The following is a 24,321-nucleotide window of genomic DNA, read 5'->3' as shown; positions in this document are numbered from 1 at the left end:
TCAACAGTAAAAAAGGACTACTAAGGGTGAGAATATTGTGTGCAAGACACTACTGCTGCTACTAGTGTATGAGAACAGCAGCTGCTACTAATATTCCAAAGGGAGAAAGAAATCCAGATGTTCAATCACATAAATATTTATTTCAATATAAAGCTGAATCCCAAGAGCTCAAATATTCATTACAAATTTTAAGAAACCAAAATTTCACTGCAAGGCATGTTATTTACTACGGCATTTGGTTTGATTGCACACAAAAAAACTTCCGGATTCCAGTTTTGTTTTGTTTTTTTGGCTGTATCTGCTTCACCTTGGCCATTAGCACGCAGATTTGCCACAAACCTTGCAGTTGTTTCAGGATTTGCCGCAGTTGTTGTAGGCGGGGGAGTTGTTTCAAGGTTCGCCGCAGTTGTTGTAGGTAGGGGAGTTGTTTCAGGGTTTGGCGCAGATGTTTCTGTACGTGAGGAAGCTGGTTGAGGGAAAACAGAAGGGTCACAAAAAGGTTCGCTTACTCCAGTTGCAGGAAAGCATGTTAGGATATATTTCACTCTTTGTCCTGCCATCTGTGTCACTGTAACCTAGAAAAAATATATTAATAAATATTTTGGTTCTAATAATTGAAAGGGTGGTCCTTAAAGCAAATAGACTCAGCCTAAGAATAGCTATTGAAGTAAAATGCCGATTGATTGACAAACAGATTTACGAACAGAAATTACTTCGTATATGAAAGGGGATCCTTCCTCATCAACTCCACCCTCTTTATGCTAAGGTTCGACTCTTTTTCTTAACTCTACCTTTTAAAACAGTAAAAAAAATTAGCATAAAGAGTGGGGCGTTGATGAGGAAGTCTCCCCTTTCATATACGTAGTAATTCCTGTTCGTTTTAAGTTTTAATGTCGCCCCTTACTTTCAGTTAAAAAAAAACTTGTTTTTTGTTGTTATTTAATTTCTGAACGTTTTTGAATCAATGCATGTTTTTATTTTGGCTCTCCGCATATGAATAATTAAAACGAAATTTGCAAATTTTTTTTTACTGAATGGCTTTCTTATAGTTTTGATTGAACGATTTTAAGATAAAAGAGGGGGGAGCCCTAGTTGCCCTCTGATTTTTTCTTCGCTGAAAAGGCAACCAGAACTTCTCATTTTTTAGTGAGTTTTTATTAGTAAAGATATACGTAACTTACAGCTTACGTAAGCTTACGTAGCTTACGTAACGAACTTCTGATTTCTCATGATTTATTACGTATATGAAGGGATTCATCCCCCGTCAGTACCTTGCTCTTTATACTAAAGCTTAAATTTTGTCTCAATTTCTAAAGAATTACCCCTGAATCACAAAAGCCATGGAATAAATAGTTGAAATTACAAAAAATACTTTAGCGCAAAGAGCAAGGTATTAGGAGGAGGTGAGCCCATCAAATGCGTAGTAATATCTGTTCGTTTTAAGTTTAATGCTCCTCTTTAGTTCCAGTTAAATAAATTCTGTCATTTAGATTTTTTTCATTTGCTTCAAATAGTGCTAGAAAATCCTGCGCTCCCTTCATTAAAATTTTCTTCCCCCATGACAAATTCCCCCAAAGACAGTTCCTCCAACATATCCCCTGTTCCCCTGTTCCCAACCCCCCCCCCCCGAATCTAAAAATCGCCCTGAAAATGGATGTGCACTTTCAAATAATCATTACTATATGTAAACACTAGTCAAAGTTTGTAACTTGTTGTCCCTCCCATGGGGACTGTGTGGGATTAAGTCGTCCCCAAACATAGTTATACGTTTTTTTTTACTAAATTGAATAAAATGGCTATCTCAGAATTTTTATCTGTTGACTTTGGGAAAATAATTAGCGCGGGAGGAGGCCTAGGTGCCCTCCAATTTGTTTGGTCACTTAAATAGGCTACTAGAACTTTTTATTTTGGTTAGAATGAACCCTCTTACAAGATTCATGGACCACTTGGGCGATACAATCACCCATGGATAAAAAAAAAATAAAAAGAGACACACATCTGTTATCTGCCTTTTCTGCCCACTCTTTACGCTAAAGTTTGACTCTTTCTCTCAACTCTAATTTTTAAAGCAGTAAAAACTTTAGCATAAAGAGCGGGACGTTAATGATGAAGCAGCCCCATTCAAATACGAAGTATTTCTACTCGTTTTAAATTTTAGTGTCGCTACTTTCTTTCAGTTACAAAAAAAACTTGTTGTTTTTTATTTAATTTCTGAACCTTTTGGAATCAACGTATGTTTTGATTTTAGGTCTCCGCAGAGGAATAATTGAAACAAAATTTTACTATTTATTATTATTATATTTTTTTTGCTAACTGGCTTTCGCATAGTTTTGATCCAATGATTTTGAGAAAAAATGGAGTGGATGAGAAAGCCTAGTTGCCCTCCGATTTTTGGTTACTTAAAAAGGCAGCTACAACTTTTAATTTTCTATGAATATTTTATTAGTAAAAGATATACGTAACTTATAAATTAGCTTACGTAAAAAGGGGAAAATGTAACGGGGGTTGTTCACAATACCTCCCAGATTCATGGAACAGGGCCATAAGGAATAACCTCTGGAGTATGCAAGGTATAAGGAACGGATGGTCCTATAAATTTCATATTGGGCTTATTTTACTTCAAATGTGAAACTAGAGTGTACTTTTTACGACTCAAAGTGATTCGAAAGCAGTCAGCTCTCCAAGACAACGTCCCAAGTTTTTTTTAAGTGCACCCGCAACTCTAAACTATCTTCTTGATGTCAAGCATCAAATGGTTTCTCCCTTCTCATTTTCATTTCTCCTCGTTTTTGGTTTGATTTCTGACTCCTTTTGAATTTCCATTATTGATTGATTTTGACTTGAGTTAGGTTAATATCAGATTTATTATTTCGTTCTATTTCTCCTCATTTTTGGTTTAATGGAAAGTATAAAATTAAAAAAAAGGTTCGCTAGAAAAAAGTTTTTAAATTAAGATGTAATAGCGGTACCTGAATTTCATAATGTAATCCACCAGCCACACCAAATGCTAAAAAGTGCGAGAGAGAAATTGCACCAATCACTGCAAATTGTGGATAATGTTGCAAGAAATATATGGAATAGAAGTTTTTTTTCACAACTGTATGATAAAATGATGGAGAATTTTTCAGTTATTGCCTTTTTCAAAAATACAACAGAAGACTTTTCTGAAAACACTTTTGTCATTCAAAGGAGTACCTGAAGTTGCACAAAACTCCTGCTCATGACCTTTTTTCAATGGCAGAAAACAGTAAGATGCTTTGTCGGATGACAGAAAAAAATAATGACAGTATTTCAAATGGGGTAAAAGAAATTAGTTCCGTTTTTGATTGAATGTGGGCCTTGGTCTTTAGCTCAGAAAAACTCTGCTTACAAAGGTATTGTTGTTGGGTTTTTCAATCTTTAAATACTTTCAGTTTGAATTTGGCATCCCCAGGCAAAGACAACTTTTTGCAAATATTTAAAACACCAGCCGCTAAAATTCTAATGAAAAAAAACTAATATTAGCTTTGAAATTAGTCAGATTGTGAAGATTGTGAAGAATGTTTTTGGTTAGCTTGACACCAAGCTAGCCTGAGCTATGACAAATAACCGATTCAATTCAATTCGTTTATTAACAAAAAAACAAATCACACGCTGTAAACTAACTACGCCCTAAGAGATTACTGCCCCTAACGGGTGACAGTATTCATTCAATCATCAAGAAAATAAATTTATTTTCAATAACAGTTTTTCCAAAAAACAAGAAAACCAATTGAACTATATTTAGTTATAAGAAAAAAGTTTATATTTATCTAATGACAAAAAAAGAGAAAATAAGATAGTTTCTTCGACAGCTTAAAAACTGTTGATTTTCAATCCTATGATATTTTTGTTGATGAAAGAAGGAACTATGGCTAAAAAACAAAAGACAATTTATTTAAAGGCTAATTGTCTGGATACGGTCGCAGATCCTCATGAACAAATTTAATATTAGCATTGAACTTGGTAATAAAACAATAAAAATAAATGACTGTATCCGATGGCAGGAAAAAAAAATTATATCTGATGACAAATAGAAAGATTCAAATTTTATCTAATGACAAAAAAGGAAAAAATGAGACAGTTTTTCCGATGTCAGAAAAAAGTGATGACCTGTTATCCTATAGCATTTCTGATTGTGACAGAAGTGTCTACGGCTAAAAAAAAAACAATAGTTAATTTATTTTAGGGAAGATTGTCTGGATTTGGTCGCAGTCAGAAGCGTCACATATGCAGTCGCCACCAATTGCATTTGTAACCGTAGATGAGGTAGTACTAGTTGTGCTATAAATTTCAACGTGTCACCCTTGCCTGTTCATAAGATGTATTAGATGTGCCTTTTCTGAGGAATTTGATGAAGACAGGCTCTTTTGATTGATGTCAACATAAACCTCTGGACTCCCCGAACCTAGGGTCCAAACCTAACCAAGGCCTAACAAGACTAACCTAACCAAACCCAAGACCTAGGGTCTAATCCAAACCTAGAGTCAAAATTATTTCATTCACAACCATTATTCCCGGGGGTTGTGGGGACAGGTAACCATAGCTAATAGACCTTGTTTCTCTTTTAATTAATATTGTTTTTAAAAGACGTTAATAAGTGTAAAGGGGCAAATAAATGGATAAATGATAGGAGGCTAGTGGTTGCTCTTCGTCACTTTTTCAACTTCTCCGTGAATATTATTTGAAAATTTCTCTTAACCACTCCTTAGATATTGTTTTTTTACCCGTCTTACAGCCTTCTGACATGCAACATCTTTTATTTTGTTTGACATACCCCTTAACATTTTAAAAATTTCAATTGTGTTCCCTTATCTTAGTTGGGGACTCAGGACCACGCATTTTTCTTTTCTTAATATCCAACCAAGAAACTGTTGGATTTTTCTTTCTTAAGGACAAATTTATTTGATTTTTTTATTATTTTGAACAAGATAGTTATTGTAATTTTTTTTGTATCAGATGATTTGGATATATCTTTTATCAGATTTCAGCCAACAATGGCATAGGAGGTGGACTGAATCATGGCGTAACTGAACCCTTGTACAATGAAACTTTGTCCAACCGAACTCATTGATGTAAACACGTCTTTAAATTGTATTAGAACCTTCGACATTAAGTCTTTCCAAAATTTCCGATTGTACCTGAGAAAAATAAATTGTAGCTTCTTTTAGGAGAGAAAAAATAGTTTAAGGTCAGGTTTACAGAAATTTATGATTTGTCTAAACAATTGTGTTTAAAAGCAAATTCTCAGAACATACATTCATTGATATTTAGAGTAGCTTCATTTTATCCCCAATCAATTCATAGCTAAGAAAATAAGAAACAATATCTTAACAGTACGGTAAAACACACTTACAGTGGCAATGTCAGTTGTTACAATCACCCTTGGTTTAGTCTGAAAAAATCTTCCCACTGCAGTGGCTGGAGCCTTGAAGCTAGACTGAATAAGATCAGTTTCTTTGTAGTCTTTATGTACCTTAACAGCATTTGGAGTATAATATAATAGATTGTCAAAAAATTCCATTGGCCTAAAAAATTGTTTTTAAGTAAAATTAAAAAAAAATTAATTTTTTCATTAAACTTCAAAACATATATCCTTAAACTATTAATTCCTGAGAGAAAAATTTGAAATATATTAATATTAAGGTACATAAAACATAAAAATAGTATAACAGACAAAGACTATGTATTTTGAAAAACCTTAAAAGTGCGTAAGAAATCGAAAGAACATTGCCTGAGATCACTCTTTTTCCTGAAGACTCATGGGTCGGAGAAAAGAGTGGAAGCCCTGAACATCTAAAAGAGCTCGAAGAACTCGTCAGAGAACTCATCGAAGCTGGCAAATACCAAACTGCTCATCAAACAAATAGATCACTTCTTCAAAGGGAACGGAAATAATGACTCCTGTCAATGTAAACCAAAACGCAGTGCAATAGCTGACGTAAGAAATTATGGATAACTATCAAAATCAGTTTGAAATTCAGGTTGTGTATTGGTTGTTAGCAGTCCACCATGTTATAATTTCTGTCATTTTATAGGCTTTAGCCAGTGGCTCTGATGTCAATTTTTGTGCACTGAACCAGTCAAAGACTTCTAACAGTGTTTTTCATGCTCAAGTAATGTTTCCATTATCAGTTCTAGAGCTGACGTTTCTGTCAGTTGGATTGACCAGTTTTGGTGGTGAATCCAACTGATTCACCTGCTGAATCCAACTGAATTACCATCCCTAAGCATACTTGCGTACTTGTTTTAATTTTTTCAATAAAATGTGCAATTTATACTTTGAATTCATGTATCCTCTGAATCAATTTGGCATTACAATTTGGCAATTTGGCAATTTGGCAATTCCAATGTTCAGCTAAATTTTTGCTCTAATTTTTATAGAAATATTCAATTCCACTTGGGAATGCAACAAGGAGGTGGTCTTTCACCGTATCTTTCGAGCATTTATATCCACAGTGTGCTCTCCAAATTATTCCCTCTGTTTTTTTGTGATTTGGTAAATATTTCTTAAATTACAAATACAGATGCAAAAATTCTTTTAAGCTCTTCTAGATCTAAACTCTCGAATTCCGTATAATTCCTGTTAAAAAGCTTGAAGAGAGTTCGTCTCTCATTGAATATTGATTATTTGTGTTTGACTTTTAAACTTTTAACTTTTAGTACCAATACTATACTAGATGTTAAAGAAAACTCAAAGTTGGCGAAAATAGTGGCTAGTCATGGTCATTATTCTAGAAAAGTGCTTGTATTGCTATATAATAGCTTTGGTCACCATTCAATACTTTTCTTGTCTGGTATTTCACCTATCACAAAAAAAAGAGTGTTTTGCCAGAGTGCGTACATTATTAATCCGCTATTGTAAGTTTCGGAACAAGAAAATAATTCTGTATTTCGGGGATTCTGAGTTAAGTTCAAATCACCCATGGATAAAAAAAAAGATAAAAAGAGACACACATCTGTTATCTGCCTTTTCTGCCCACTCTTTACGCTAAAGTTTGACTCTTTCTCTCAACTCTAATTTTTAAAGCAGTAAAAACTTTAGCATAAAGAGCGGGACGTTAATGATGAAGCAGCCCCATTCAAATACGAAGTATTTCTGCTCGTTTTAAATTTTAGTGTCACTACTTACTTTCAGTTACAAAAAAAACTTGTTGTTTTTTATTTAATTTCTGAACCTTTTGGAATCAACGTATGTTTTGATTTTAGGTCTCCGCAGAGGAATAATTGAAACAAAATTTTACTATTTATTATTATTGTATTTTTTTTTGCTAACTGGCTTTCGCATAGTTTTGATCCAATGATTTTGAGAAAAAATGGAGTGGATGAGAAAGCCTAGTATTAAGTATTAATCAGGCTTCCACCCTTTAGTTCGTTTGTTCATCCGTTAATTTTCACCTGTTTTCCTTTAAAAGTTGTTTCCTGTTTTATAGGCTCTTTTGTTAGTTGAGTTTTGGTTGTTTTGCATATGTCGAATATCTTGTATAAATGTGCTAATTTCATTCTTTATCTTTTATTTACTCCATTTGTCTTCCGTTTTAGTGGGTTAAAAGTAAATTATTATTTATTTGATGTCACCACACCCATATAGAACATGAATTAAAAGGAGTGGCTTTGTTAAATTAGTTATTTTTGTGGGACCAATAACTTTTGCATTTGTTTGTCGTTTGTCATTACTAAAGACATATCGCAAAAACTTTGTCCCTTTTAATTGTCGAAGTAGGAGGAAAAAACCTCCTTTTCTTCTAAAATTATCAAGTCAATCCTTTAAATTTTTGATGGTATGGAAGGAACCTCAATCTTCATTGCTATCACTTTCAATTTATTTGGTTCGTTTTACTCATATAGTCTTTCGTTATTATGAAATACATTTCGTTACATATCGCCAAATTTTTGCTTTTTTCAAAAAGAAAATGGTCAGTGGTGATAAAATTATCCATATAAAATTCATGACTTAATTACCATTTCTATTCCTTTCAATTTGGACACGTTTTGATTTTCACTGTCTAGGCTTTATTGACTCGCTCAAATGCTCGATGCAGCATGTCTTTTAACCGCATTTGTCTTCATTTTCATTTTTGAAAAGCCATCTCTGTTTTTCTGACTGTGTGTGCATTTGCTCATCATTTTCACATTTGAATCGCTTAGTTGTTATGAGTAGCATATCTTTCAATTGCGTTGGTGCTTGCTGTCCATTTTCATCTTTGAAACACTCTAATTAACGTTTTTTTATCCATCCAAACCACCCTTGTCTTTGCGCTTCATTTTAATTTTTGAAAAGTTTTGAAATTTGATTGCTTCAGAAAATTTAGCCTCGGTTTTACTTGCCCGTATTGGTGATTTCGATCGACAATGCGGTTCTGAACCGATTCAAGCTTCTGACAAAGATGCACTGTTTAAAGTGATAAGGGCACGCAAACAGGGGACGCATATTTTTCAGAATGGGGTGGACGTGCAATATGCATGCATAATTAATACTCTCCGTGTTCATACTAAACCTATCCATACCATTTAAAGTCCGTAGACTAGTGATTGCGTTATTAATCACGGTTTCAATGTGTGTGGCAAAGCTTAAGTAACTGTAAAAATAACTCCAATGATCTTGACACTGTTTGTTAGAGGGAATGTTACATTTGGCTCCATAGTATTGCTTTTTACAGCTTAAAGCTTACTATCTTTGACTTGTTCCGATTAATTTCAAGCTTTAGCTCAACTCAATCTTTTGTAAAAACAACGACAAAATTTGAAGCGAATGGTGGCGTCACAACTCAGTTTTGTACTCTATATCTCAGGATAAATGACAGGCCATCCATGAAAATGTAGTGGTAATCATAGTCAATTATGAGGAAGTTAATTACAGACAAGAATACTAAAGCTACAAGCTTAGTGCCTTGAGGGGCTCTACAGGTTATGAAGACCATTTGGAATCACTTTCACCCTCGAAGAAAGCAAACACACTCTGCATCCTCTGACTAAGAAAGTCCAACACGAGTATAAAGAGTCTTTCCTTACCCCACATTGACTAGGGATTAAGGGCAGCTACAAAGTGATTGATTGAATCCAATGCCTCTCAGAAGGCTATTGCATCAAAGCTAAGAACTGTGAACCTTTTCGATCAACTTTAGGAGATCACACATCTTTAGGATGTATGATCCTACTTCTATGGTCCAACTACTTGTATGTATATGTACATACTACTTGTATGTATGATGTATGATGTATGATCCAACTTTAGGAGATCATACATCTTCACTAGAAGCATTGAGATATTACAGTTTTTCAGTCCACCATAATGTCTCTGGTCGATAGATTCATAGATTTGGTAGCATAGGCTTTCCTCAAAATAGCTGGAAAGATCTCCATACAAAAGCAAAGGTTTATCAGCACTGAGAGAGGTTTCGCAATAAAAGGGGCGTATTCTGCAATCAGTTTTAGTGGAAGTTCATCTAAATAAGCTGAACAGTTTACCTTTACATTCATCCGGGTCTCATAGGTTGTCATCTCGTCGAAAACAACTTCACCTTCATCTGCGCAGGGGTCAAGTATTTCAGACTTTTGTCTGAGTATTTCAAGTATTTCAGATTTGCTTGACTGCTCTGTGCCATTTCCTGGTATCAGTGAGCCTAAACCTGTCCAAAAATTTCTCACGCCCGTAATCTTTTTTCGGAGTTCTCATGAGAAAACTTGCGTGTTTTTTCTTAAGAACGGCTCTATATTCTTTCGAAAAATTGAGACCTTGTGAAATATTTGCACAAAAAAAAATCTTGATTGATGAGAATATAGGCATTTCTTATGACATCACATAAGCATTGCTTAATATGATGTTCTGCATGAGGACAAATGTTATTCTTGAGTTTCCAATGCAACAAATATATATATATATATATATATATATATATATATATATATATATATATATATATATATATATATATATATATATATATATATATATATATATATATATATATATATATATATATATATATATATATATATATATATATATATATATATATATATATATATATATATATATATATATATATATATATATATATATATATATATCGAACAATTGAGAGAGTAAATGAAAATCAAATTGGACAGCAAGAATCAAAATTTGTCAAACTTGAAAATGATATTAATGAAGATTGGGTTTGCCATTCTGACATGAACAAGGTCATCAATGCCTACAATACCTTATTTTGCGGAAACAAAGGTTTTGTAATATATAGTGGCGAAAGGCAAGACGAGGTAAGAGGAGCTAAAAAAAATTGAAAATGATAGCAATGATTATTAGGTCTTAAATTTTGACGTGGAAAAGTTCATTAATAACTACTATACCTTTAAAATAAAAAATATGGACTGAATATATTGTAGGAAGAAAAGGACGTTTTTGTCAAAAATACAAAGACAAACTGAGGTAAAAGAGGTTCTCGGCTTACCGCCTGAAGAATTAAAAGAAATACGGTTAGAAAACATGCTATATAAGAAGTGTATATATATATATATATATATATATATATATATATATATATATATATATATATATATATATGAACATTGGACATGAAAATGAACAGCAAAGACTAACACAGTTAGAAAACATGCTACATATAGCAATTAACCGATTTAAACGTGAAAATTAAGAGTAAACACACACGTGGTAAGAAGAACAGAGGTACCTTTCTAAAAATTAAAATGAAGAGTAAAGATAAACGTGGTCAAAAGATATGCTGTACCGATTATTTGAGCGGGTCAATGAAACCTGGACAGCGAGAATCGAAACTTGTCAAAATTTAAAGGAATAGCAAGGATGATTAGGTTAAAATTTTGACATGGATAATTTTATCGCCACTGACCATTTTCTTTGAATAAATATGTATTGCATAATGACGACAGACAGTCTTAGAGCAACATATCAAACTTTAGATTATCAAATTTAAATAGTAAAAACTTAAAACAAATTTCTTGGTCGGTAAATTGTAAATTATGTTCTGCTTTTCAGATTACAAAGGGGACGTCATCAAATTTTATCTCAGTTCACACTAGTTTTGGGTTTGGCTCCATAGTTTATCAGTAATTTCTGTTTGTTTAGGTTATCAGTTATTCACTTATGTCTATTTTGTATTTTTTTTTTTTTTTATTCCCGTTACATTATTCGACTTTTGTTTGAAAAACTTATTTGCTGGTAAAACTGGTTTATATTAATTATATATAAACATACAAGTTGGTTTACAATTTATTGAAACACCAAAGAAGCATACCATTGAAGACGCGACAGCTTCAATCATTTAGAAGATCAAGAGTTGCGAATAGTTTCTGTCGATATCCCCTTTTTTTCCACCCAAAAGTTTGCATGAAAGATCTTATTACAAAATTATTCAGCATATTTTCAATTTCCGTAGAAAATTCTTATGACTATTTAAGGTTGGCCGACATTTCAGTTTGAAAAAAAAAAACGAAAATGGCAGTACTACAAAGGAAAAATTTGGCAAAAGAAATAATTGATCTAAGGTTGAGAAAGTTTTGGCAAAGCCTAAAAGCGCAACTAGAGAAATGTGTAGTCTAGCTGACTGCCAAAAAGCTTGTTTTTTTTTAATGAAATTCATAGATTAAAAATAAAAGTTCAGTTTTCTTACTTTGCTGCTCTCACATACTATTTTGTCAATTTGTGAATTTGATACATTGTTATCTTGAATATGGTTTCACTTGGCATAGGTCTAATTAGCATAATAATCCAAGGGAGCATGGGGATTACTCTTTACTTTACTTTATTAGTTCAGGAACTTTGTCGCAAAAACAATGTTTTAAAGATCCACCAAGTTTACTGAAAATTATTGTCAACAACATGTTCACTAATATTAAATTTACTTGTCTCTCGAAGGTTGATATATTTTACATAATTTTAGTGCAATGAATATCCCTACAAGTCATTTAAAGTTAATCGTCTTATAAAAGACTGATTGATTTGCTGGAGAATGCCATTGTGCTTCCAGTGATACTTTTTTTCATGAAGAACAGCTTTTGAGAAACAGCTAAAAAATTTATTTTTCTCCTAACCCATGAACAGATAAGATACATAAGGGCTTCAGTAAAAATAATTCTGTAAAAATAATTAATAAAAATATAGTAAAAAAAATTATATTTAATAAAATTAATAATTAATAAAATTTATAATTAATATATAATATTTTTAATTAATATATAATTAATATTTAATTTATAATTAATATTAATTATAAATTAATTATAATTAATTTATTATAATTAATAATATTTAATAATTAATAATATTAATTAATAATAATATTAATTATAATTAATTATAATAAATTAATTATAATTAATATTATATAATTAATATTAATATTTATAATTAATATATAAAAATAAATAATTAAAATTAATAAAAATATAGTAAAAATAATATAGTAAAAATAATAATATTAGTAAAAATAATTAATAAAAATAATTATTATTTTCTGAAGCCCTATTTATTAGAGTTTTTCACCTTTTCATACAATTAACTATAAAATTGACGATTCCTTTCATCTTTTTTTCTCAAAAAATATCTATCTTTACATAGTTTAAATAGGTTAAAAATAAGAAGTAGTCAAACCTGATATATTGAGCTGCAAACTGGTGGGATAAAGGGTGGTGCTCAACAAAATCTGCCCTGTATAAAAAATTGTTTGCTTTAGCATTATCTTTCAAAAATATTTGCCTCTTCTTTCTCTGACATAAGGGCAATGAAGATGACAAGAGCTGAAGACAGGTTGGATTTACAGTTTTTGTAATTGTTGCAATTGTTGGTTCAACGATGATTTTTTTGTTGTGGTTAAACAGATTGAGGAGCAGGAATCTTTCCTTCGCTGGAAAATATCCCTCTATTAGGGCAAGGAATAAGAGTGGAAGAAAAACACATGCTGAACGAAGCCTGAAAAAAGTACAAATTAAAATTAACGGAAGAAAAATTGAATATCAAAAATTGAAGAATTGAAATTTGAAAAATAAAAATTAACACTAATAATCAATATTTTCTAAAAAGATCTCTTGGTGTGTTTATTAGTTCATTCCATTTAATTGCAACTGGAACAAGATCCAATGTTTGGATAACATTGGGCTTTAAGACATGATATAGAGTATGTAAAACCGTCGTAGAAAAAAAACAAGAGGCACACATGAAAAGTAGTTTGGAATGGTCAGGGTATACAATAGTGCTACAACCTATTCAATTCATTTCCTTGCAAGCCCTAGCCTCAAAGAATTTTATAAAGATGAGCAACTATATTTATCAAATCAAAAAAACATTTCCTAACCCCCGGTACTATTGATGGCTCACCAGTCCCTAAATATTTTATCGTTTTTTCAAGTTTCTCACATTTAAATTTTGCTATTTAAACTTCCCACATTTAAATTTTGAAGGCTTTCCGGCACATTTCTAAAAAAATTTCAAAGAGTAAACAAGCGTAAAAATATTTGATGTTTTATTTATTGATAGTTGTTTCATGTATTTGAATTAAGGATTGTGTAGATCCAAGTGAAAAAATATTGAGTCTGTTCATTATCAAAAATTTGATAAAGTTCAAAAAGTTTATTTAATGTTTATACTTTTAAATAAAATCAGTTCTTGGATAGTTTGAATTGGAAAGTTAGATGATTTCCATTGGTTTAACCCTGTAGAGACAATTGTTGTAGAAAAACAACACTGTACTTTTTGAGCTTCGACTGGCATCTTGCCGTAAAAGATATTGCTTTTAGCAACATCTTTCGATTTTACAGAAAGATGGCAGTCGATTGATGCCTTTGGGGAGTTGCTGTGTGACACCTCGCCTAAACAGCTAGTCACTAAGCCAAAGGATAAGAAAAACGAATGAAAAGGTAGGTAATTTCTAAGCCAGAAACTGAAAATAAAATGAAAAGGTAGGAGATTCCTTGTATGTCATATGTGCGTAAAATATATAAAATTTAGAATTACTGTAGTTGATATTTACAAAGTGAGCAAGAATTTGGATCAGCAGCAAGATACATTTCCTCATGTTGTAAAAATACAACGATCGTATCTCAAAATTGTGAAACGAAAAACATGTACCAAAAATTCTCACGCAATAGTAAAAAAATATATTGTTTGTCTTAGGCTTGTGGTTGTTACTATTAAAGACCAGCGTATCCATAGAAAAAATCTATATAATATTTTAGAAGTTATATAATTTTTATTGTCTTTCTAGATGGCGGAATCTTACGACAGACTAGGAAAACAAGCTCAAAATCCTTGAATTGAAGCAAAAGAGACTGCCAAGTATATTTTTGACATTCCAGAAGACCTGTTTTCGGACTTATCCGACGATGATGATAACGGTGATCCAGACTTCCTGTCTTCAGAAGATCTTATCGATGATCCTGATGAAGACTTGTTGCCTCTGCTGGACAATCCCTACTTCTTTTTGAACAGGATGATGTGGAGGCTAACCCAGCGACAATTACTCGGTGGGAATTCCACGCTCCAGTCAGCAACAGCAACCAGGAACAACAAGTGCTGGAAAATCAAAGAAGAAATCGAAAATCCATGAAAAATTCGACGGAAGAAAAGCAGAGATAGAAAAAGTTGATCTGTCTTGGAAAAAAGTTGATCTGTCTGTGTTGAACAAAGCCGACGAATTGGGGAAGTAGAGATCCAGAAGACCTGGTGGGTTAGGTTTTGCACATGATTTGAATTTTATCAAGGGACGGGTACTCTTGTTGAAGATAACATAGAGCCAGATCTTGGAGTCGTAGGCAACATAATTTTACGTCTGATAAGTACCTTGCCAGAAAAAAATGAACTACAAGATTTCTTTTGACAACTGGTTTTCAAGCTTGAAACTAATGTGTTTGCTCAAAATCAAAGCATTCCCTTGTATTGGTAAGCTAAACAAAGTACGACTGAAGGGCTGCCCGCTCCTCACAGATGGTGAAATGAAGAAACGAGAGAGAGGAGCTTCAGATTACAGGACTGAAATTCATTCCGGCGTTATTGTAGTGAAATGGTTAGATAACAACACGGTTTGCTTGGCTTCGATGTATGCAGGAATAAAACCACAGGATATGTGCAGATGCTGGAAGGTCAAGGATGCTGGAAGGTCAAGGATAAATCCAGGGTTGGAGTTTAAAGGCCAGCCATTGTTTATGAGTACAACTATAATATGGGTAGCATAGATCTAGCAGATATGCTTGTAGAGATGTGCCTAACTCATCTTCGGACACGAAAACGGTAGATGAGAATCTTCTGGTGGCCTATTGACACAATAATCTGCAATAGCTGGCTTCTTTTCAGGTCAGACGTCAAAGCGCTGACTTTAAAGAGAGACGAGCCGATGATCTTGAGAAGCTTCAGGTCTGAAGTTGCTGCAGGGTTGTATGCCTTGGCGCATGTGATGCCCCAACTTAAACTTGGTAGACCATCCGCAGATGTTGAAGCAGGTCCCAGCCCTATTCGAAGTTGCAACCGAATCTGCCCAGGAATATCTGCTCAAGCCAATGAACTTGATTACTGGCCAAAAAAAGCTGACAAGCAGAGGCACTGCAAAGAGTGCAAATCAGGATATACCACCTTTGAAAGCGAAAAATGTAATCTTCCACTGTAGCTCACTGCCAAAAGCAATTGTTTTAAATCCTTTCACACCAAGTGAAAGCACCCCTTTTTTATATACTTGAGAGGTTAATGTTGTAATTTTACAACATGGTCTAAAATTGACAATTTTGAATAAATCATGCAAACAAATTTTCTTCCGTCAATAGTCTGACCTAGAGATAACATGGGCGGCGCTGGAGATTTTTCCTGGTATCCGCTCTTATAGTGGCCTGTCAAGGGTTAACTCACAGCTTTATATTCAGTTTTCATTTATGTATCTTTTTTATTTATTTAATATATATTTATGTATCAACTTTATATATCTGCTTGTTTTATTTGATTGCTTTTAAGCTGTTTTATCTGTTTATTAGTTGTTTTAATTGTCGTTATTTGTTTGTTTTATTTGTTATAAGAAATTGGAATATTAGACAAGCACCACGCTCAACTAAACAGTGTACACTTAAAGTAATAATAATAATAATAATTTATTTATAACCCACAAAGTACATTAAACTGCGGAGTAAACACACACAAAAAAAGAAAAAACAAGACAAAATACATAACAACATAAATAACATAGCAGCATAACAACATACAACATGAATAAAGTACCTCCATTCAAAAAATGGCCAAAGAGGGTCAAAAACACCAATCATTTGCCGAGTTTAAAGACATATATCTTTAGATAAATGTTTCAGTCGCGAGTGCGCATCAACGATGTCAAATTTAGAAACGACTGTATGATTCCGATACCACCGAGGCAGACGCAGCAAATACTTGCAATACTTAAAATATCCTGAGCGTATTTTCTTTGTATCCTTCTTGCGAAGGAGGAAAGCAAAACGATAATTAGAGCAAGCACTGGGTTCCTTACCCCTCTTGACTATGGGAGATATACAACCGGACAAAAAACTATCTGGCACAACAGACTGTGCCAAACACATCTGAAACAATAACTGCAAATGCTTCAGCAGTTCAGGACAATCATAAGCAAAAAACTTGAAGCAAAGATCATCACTATCGAGAGACTCAGACTTATTCACTTGCTTAAGAGCACGGAGTATAACACCAGATTCTACCAACAACACTTGAGATTGGTTGATACGAATTGGGAGGATTGAGTTAACAAGCTTTGTAAAATGATTTTGGAGATTCATATTAAATGAAAGCAAAATATTTTTATAATGAGAAACGAAGTCACATAGCCGAAGAGACGAATTAATTGGAGGTGAATACTTTACACTGTTTATAGCACGACCCCAGGATTTCTTGTCACAAAGACCATTCCAAGCATTCAGTCTCACTCTACGCAGGGAATATTTTCACTCTCGTTTGGTTTTCTGTTTTATTTGATGTACTGAACCAGAAGAAGGACGATTACAGGCTATCCACATACAGAGCCGGAACTTAGCTTTTTGTTTGGCCATCTTCACTTTAGGATCAACTTTCCAAAAGGGATTGCGAATACCCGTTCGCACGCACTCGGAGGGTACAGCTGTTTTAGCGGCAGACTTTAGACAGAACACTATTTGCTGATAATACGAGTTGATATCTATCCGGGTTGAAGTTGTAGATACAGATGTTTGCAATAAGTGGAAAGGCACTTTAATAGATGATAATAACTGGGAGAATGTCAATACATAAAGTGGAACATTGGTATTTTCCCAATTTAACTTTGAGAACCACTTAGGAGAGTTACGTTGCACAGAGGTCGCCATGGAGCAAGATAGTTGGCACATGATTGGTAAATGACCGTCGTCGATTTTAAAGTCTTCCACATGAAATATTGATGAAAGTAGAGTTGAATCTGACACAATTAAATGATCAAGGTTGGAAGTAAGACCACCACGGTTGTGAATATAAGTAAATAGAAGATCTTTATCAGCAAGATGGAATCCTCCAGGTAGATAATCGAGAAAGATTTCAGATCGGTCGGAATTAGATAATAAGTCAGTGTTCAGGTCGCCGGCGAGAACCCATTTGGTATTTTGTTTGAAAGGTCGCTAAGTAGTGTTCGTAGGCGATTACATGCTTGTGAAAAACTAGACAATGACTGCACAGTCTTTTTATTACAGGGGAAATAAATGTTTATAAATGCGTTTATAAATTCCTTTGAATAAAAAAAAAATGACTATCAGCCCCCTCCCCCGTCCAGGTTGATCTAATGAGTATTTATTGAAATTTGGAAAAATAGTTCTCAAAACTGAACATATGTGGATATTACGGCTTCACCAAGCAATGTGATAAAAATGTGTTATGTTTGTGCCGTTGTACACCACTACAATACAATGAGGACTTTTTTTTGTCCACGTATATTGTTGTGAGAAGTAAGCTGCTAGTAAAATTAAATTCTAAATCATTTTTCTAACACAAACTTAAACATGAGAATCTGACGCTAAAAAAGGACGCTAAAATTGAAAGAAAATACAAATTTAAAGAAAAAATAACGATGAGGCTGTTAGGCTAAAACATAAAAGAACACGTAAAAAAATTACACGCAGAATTTTGCCTTACAGCCAGGGACATAGCTCCAGCATTCTTATTTGAAATGCTGGGGTGAGGACAAGAGGGGGTATGCATTCGGATATTTTCAATGCGCATGGGATATCTTTCAGGAAAAAGTATTGGCAATTCTGGTTACTTGTGTTTACTTATACTTATGTTGTGTATTAAGTGTCATTATATGTGTGTTGCAGTAAGTAAATAAATTACAGCCAACTAAAACCAATGATGGGAAAGGAATCTTGGAAAAGGTTTGAAAAACAAAAGCTCTTTTAAAGTTGTCTGAAAATCGTAATTTCTGTTGTTTTTTTTTCTATTAGTCCCATTAATCCAAATTCAAATCTTTTTGCTGAAAGGCTCCATCTCAAACATGAGCTAAAGCAGAGGTTGGACCAATAGTTGAATCATGTTGACTAATCAGTTTGGTTAAAATTAAGCTTCTTTCAAACAGTTCGAGATAACAAACTTAGTAAGAAGCAGCCCGGCTCGATAGTAAACAAAACTCTAAAAAATTAAATTTTGATACCAATAGTTATATCATAAGACTCACATTTTAAAGCTGATTTTAAATATCTAGGTTTCATCAAGGTCAGTTTTACCCATCATCAGTCAGTCATTTTACAAAATAAGGGAAGACACCCCCTAAAAGTCATACAATCTTAACGAAAATCACATCATCAGATTAAGCGTATAAGAGAATCTTACTGTAGAGGTTTCAAGCACCCATCTAAAATATGTGGAATTTTGCTTTTTTGCCAGAAGACAGATCACATGTGCATGTTGTGTTTTTTCTTTTTTTTTCCAGGGGTGATCGCATCGATTGATTGGTCCTAGATTGTCTCAAGAGGGATAGTTCTAACGTAAATTAAGAGTTCTAGTACTCTTTTGAAGTGACCACAAATTGGAGGGTACCTAGGCCCCCTCCCACGCTCATTTTCCTCAAAAGTCCCCGGGTCAAAATTATGAGATAGCCATTTTATTCACCGTCGTCGAGACGCTTCATAACTATGTCCTTAGGGACGCCTTACTCTCTGTAGTCCCCGTGATAGGGGCTGCAAGTCACAAACTTTGACCTCTGTTTACATATAGTAAAGGTTACTGGGAAGTTTGCTGGCGTTTTCAGGGGTATTTTTTTGTTTAGGGGGGGAGAGTTGGGGGTGGGTTGCGTGGGAGGATATTTCCATGGAGGAACTTCTCATGGGGAAAGAGAATTTCAATTAAGGGGGCGCAGGATTTTCTAGAATTACTTATAAAAAAACATTAAAAAAATAAAACTGAAAAGTTTTTTCAACTAAAAGTAAGGAGCAGCATTAAAACTTAGAACGAACAAAATTATTAAACATACCAGGAGTTTACCTCCTCGCAATACCTCAATCTTTACGCTAAAGTATATTTAATAGCTTCAACTATTTATTCTACGGCCTTTGTGATTCAGAGGTCATTCTTAAGGAATAGGGGCAAATTTCAAACTTTAGTGTAAAGAGCGAGGTATCGACGAGGGTTGAACCCACTCATATGCGTATTAAAAACAACGAATATAGAAGTTTGTTACTTAAGCTATTTCGTAAATTAAGTATTTTTTTACCGACAAAAACGTTCGTAAGAAATTAAAAGTTCTAGTTGCCTTTTTAAGTAGTAAGACATAGGAGGGTAACTAGGCCTCCTCTCTCACTCTTTTTCCTCAAAATCTTCCGATTGATTGTAATTAATTAACATGCAAATTTCATTTTGATTATTTATGTGCGAAGAGCCAAGATTAAAACATGCAATAATTCAAAAACGTCCAGAAATTAAATAAAAAAACCAAGTTTTTTTAAATGATAGTAAGGAGTAACATTAAAAACTTAAAACGTACAGAAATTACTCAGTATATGAAAGGGGCTTTTCCTTCTCCACTTTATTGTTATATTATAAGCCCGTTAGGTGCTTAATCTGAATTAATAATGCTAATTCTGAATAATAATTAACATAATGAGAGACAATTCTAATCCTAATTTAATTAAATTTAATTAAAATTAGTAAAGATTGTATTCACTTTCTGTTATTCTGTTTATACAAGAAGACGAAGAGGGGAATAAATTACCTTTTCACTACTTTTTTCTTTTTTTTTCTATCTACCGTCCTCTATAAAGTTAGATGTGACCGAAAGAAAAAAAAGTAAGGAGTTTTGCAATTTATTGTTATATTATTAGCCCGTTAGGTGCTTAATCTGAATTAATAATGCTTATTCTGAATAATAATTAACATAATGAGAGACAATTAAGCTGTTCCAATCCTAGGACCACAGTTGTGTTTTTTCCACTTGATTAGGGGAGGGGAGATATACCAGGCGGTTAAAAAGTAAAAATAGCTTTAGTGTTTAATAAGACATTATCCTTCAAGCAATAACAAAATGCTTAGCGAAGACAATACTCAGTTAAATTGAAAATTTTTACAGAATACTTAAATAAACAATCCACAAAATCAAACAAAGATAAATTCAAATTTGAAGTCAACTTTTACTGCGGTTCTTACCAATGATCTCGTGAAGACGACAGTAAAAACACTGTAAAAACTTTTGGGTGGGTGATGGTGAATTTGATAAGCTTGGATTCTTTCCCTTAATTACATAAAAAAAAACTAGTTTTTTTAACTGAAAGAAAGGAGCGACATTAAAACTTAAAAGGAACAGAAATTACTCCGTATATGAATGGGTTGTCTCCTTCCCAGTCCCTTGCTCTTTACGCTAAAGTTTTTAATTGTTTCAAAAAGTAAATAATGGCAAAGAGTCAAACTTTAGCGTAAAGAGTGAGGGATTGCCTAGGGGAAAACCCATTTCATATACGGAGTAATATCTGTTCGTTTTAAGTTTTAATGTCGCTCCTTACTTTCAGTTAAAAAATTGTTTTTTTATATGAAATTTCTGAAAGTTTTTGAATTAATGCATTTTTGATTTTGGCTCACCACACATAAATTATTAAAATGAAATTTGTTACATTAATTCTTTTTTGGCTAAATGTCTTTCTCTTAGTTTTGATCAGACGATTTTGAGAAATAAGGGGTGGGGAGGGAGCCCTGTTGCCCTCCAATTTTTCGATTACAGAAAAATTCAACTATAGATTTTAATTTTTAACGAATGTTTGTATTAGTAAAAAATATGCACAACTTAAGAATTAGCTTACGTAACAAACTTTTATTTTCTTAAATTTTTATTATGTATATGAGGGGGTTTTTACCCTCGTTAATACCTCACTCTTTACACTAAATTGTAAGTTTTGTCCCAATTCTTTAAGAATGACCCCTGAATCCAAAAGGCCGTAGAACAAATAGTTGAAATTACTAAAAATATTATAGCATAAAGAGCGAGGTATTTATCTCCTCCTAAATACCTCGCTCTTTATGCTAAAGTATTTTTAGAATCCCTCATATGCGTAATAATCTCTGTTCGTTTTAAGTTTCAATGCTACTCCTTACTTTCAATTGAAAAAACTTTCTATATTTTATATTAAAAAACGAATAGAATTTTATAATGTATATATATATATATATAAAAAACGTTTTTTTCTATAATTCTAGATAATCCAGTGCCCTTTTCATTGAATTTCTGTTCCCCCATGACATATTTCTCCAAGAAAAGATCCCCTAAAAAAGCTCCCTCCCCTCAACCCCACCCCAAAAAACAAAAAAATAATCCTCCAAAAACGCTGTACACATCCAAGTAACCATTATCAAAGAGTTCGTGGAAACGAACTGTAGTAAGGAGCGACCTGGCTCAATATTAACCAAAAGTCTAGAATTGCGGTACCAATAGCTACATCAAAAGAATTGCATTTCAATGCTGATTTTAGATATATAAATTTCATCAAGTTTAGTCTTACCCATCGAAAGTTACGAGCCTGAGAAAATTTGCGTTATCTTAGAAAATAGGGGAAAACATCCCCTAAAAGTCATAGAATCTCAACGAAAATCACACTATCAGATTCAGCGTATCAGAGAACCCTACTGTAAAATTTCCAAGCTCCTATCTACAAAATGTAGAATTTTATTTTTTTTTTTTGCCAGAAGGCAGATCACGGATGCGTGTTTTTTTTCCAGGGGTCATCGTATCGACCCAGTTGTCCTAAAATGTTGCAAGAGGGCTCATTTTAACGGAAATTAAAACCTCTAGTACCCTTTCTAAGTGACCAAAAAATTTGGAGGGCACCTAGGCCCCCTCCCACGCTAATCATTTTCCCAAAGTCAACGGGTCGAAATTCTGAGATAGCCATTTTGTTCAGCGTAGTCGAAAAATCTTATAACTATGTCTTCGGGGACGACTTATTACCCCACAGCCCCCGTGGGAGGGGTTACAAGTTCAAAACTTTGACCAGTGATTACATATAGTAATGGTTATTGGGAAGTGTACAGGCGTTTTCAGGAGGAATTTTTGGTTGGAGGCAGGGGTCGAGAAGAGGGGGATATGCTGGGGGAACTTTCCACCGAGGAATTTGTCATGGGGGAAGATATTTTCCATAAAGGGAGCACAGGATGTACTAGCATTACTTAAAAAAAAAACAATGAAAAAGTTTTTTTTCAGCTGGAAGTAAGCAGCAGCATTAAAACTTAAAACAAACAGAAATTATTATCCATATAAGGGGCTCACCTTCTTTTAATACCTCTTTTTTTACGCTAAAGTATTTTTAGTAATTTCAACTATTTATTCTTCGGCTTTTGTGATTCAGGGGTCATTCATAATGAATTGGGACAAAATTTAAGCTTTAGTGTAAAAAGCGAGGTACTGACGATGGGGCGAACCCCCTCATATATGTAATAAAAACATAAGAATACAAAAGTTCTTTACGTAAGCTAATTTATAAGCTACTTATATCTTTTACTTATAAAAATATTCGTAAAAAATTAAAAGTTCTAGGTGCCTTTTTAATTAACCGAAAATCGGAGGACAGCTAGGCTTCCTCCCCCGCTCTTTTTTTCTCAAAATCATTCGATCAAAATTATGAGAAAGCCATTTAGCCCAAAAAAAAATAAATATACAAATTTTGTTTTAATTATTCCTCTGCGGAGAGCTAAAATCAAAACATGCATTGATTCAAAAACGTTCAGAAGTTAAATAAAAAAAAAACAAGTTTTTTAAATGAAAGTAAGGAGCGATATTAAAACTTAAAACGAACAGAAATTACTCCGTATATGAAAGGCGCTTTTCCTTCTCAACGCCCCGCTCTTTACGCTAAAGTTTTTTTTTTACTGTTTTAAAATGTAGAGTTAAGAGAAAGAGTCAAACTTTAGCGTAAAGGGCGGGGCGTTGAGAAGGAAATGCCCCTTTCATGTACGGAGTAATTTCTGTTCGTTTTAAGTTTTAATGTCGCTCCTTATTTTAATTTAAAAAACTTGTTTTTTTATTTAATTTTAAATAGAACTTAACAGAGATGCCAATCAGATAGGAAAATTAATGCCTATAGTTTTAGGTTTGTCTTTCCCAATTTATCTTTTTATAGGAAAATCTAGAAAAATAACACAAACTTTTTTTGACGTAAATAAGGTGTGGGAAGTGCCCATTTTCAAAAAAAGAGGCTCTTAGGAAAACACGAAGCATAACACATTTTCGAAATTTTGCTATTAGCTAATCTCGCTTGTTTTCTTTGTGACAAGGTTTCAATTCGTTTTTTTTTCAAACTGTTTGTAGTATCGAACTGTAGTAAGGAACGACACGGCTCAATAGTAACCGAAACTCTAAAAAACGGAAGTTCGACATCAATGGGAACATCAAAAGAATCGTGTTTTAATGCTGATTTTTAAATATATATATTTTTTCAAGTTTAGTTTTATTCATTTAAAGTTCTGAGCCTGAGAATTTTTGCCTTAATTTGGAAAATAGGGGTAAATACCTACAGCTAAAACTACACATTCAGATTGACCGTATCAGATGATCCTATTTTAGAAGTTTAATGCTTCTATCTGTAGGAGTGTAGAATTTTGTATAAGACAGATCGTGGACACGTGTTAACTTTCAATTGTTTTTATTTTTTGTTCTTGTATCCAAGGGTGATCATATCGACCCAATGCTCCTAATATTTCATAATAGGACTCACTCTGATGGATATTGAAAGTTCTAAAAGTACCTAGGCCTCTTACAATGCCCCTTTTTTCCTAAAGGGACAGGATCATAATTCGTAGATAGCCATTTTATTCAGCATAGTCGAAAAATCTAA

The 24,321-nt window shown here is 33.3% G+C and overlaps 1 protein-coding gene and 1 long non-coding RNA gene across 2 annotated transcripts in view; both read right to left on the bottom strand.

Annotated features, from left to right (window-relative positions):
• The window catches only part of LOC136032340 (uncharacterized), a 513,312-nt gene that overhangs the window by 412,688 nt on the left and 76,303 nt on the right, over window positions 1-24,321 (bottom strand). The window lies entirely within an intron of this gene.
• LOC136032339 (uncharacterized) overlaps window positions 121-24,321 on the bottom strand; it is a 59,662-nt gene continuing 35,461 nt past the window's right edge. The window contains exons 2-4 of the mRNA XM_065712664.1: window positions 12,644-12,961; window positions 5,375-5,546; window positions 121-575 (exon numbers count right to left, since the gene is read on the bottom strand). Coding sequence (XP_065568736.1) covers window positions 189-575; window positions 5,375-5,546; window positions 12,644-12,961 — 877 coding nt within the window. The 3' untranslated portion in view covers window positions 121-188. The remainder of the gene's footprint in view (window positions 576-5,374; window positions 5,547-12,643; window positions 12,962-24,321) is intronic.

This window comes from Artemia franciscana, chromosome 10 (assembly GCF_032884065.1).
Source record: "Artemia franciscana chromosome 10, ASM3288406v1, whole genome shotgun sequence".
Taxonomy (NCBI): Eukaryota; Metazoa; Arthropoda; class Branchiopoda; order Anostraca; family Artemiidae; genus Artemia; species Artemia franciscana.
The sequence above is the reverse complement of the archived record's forward strand: the minus strand, read 5'-3'. Positions and strand labels throughout refer to the sequence as shown.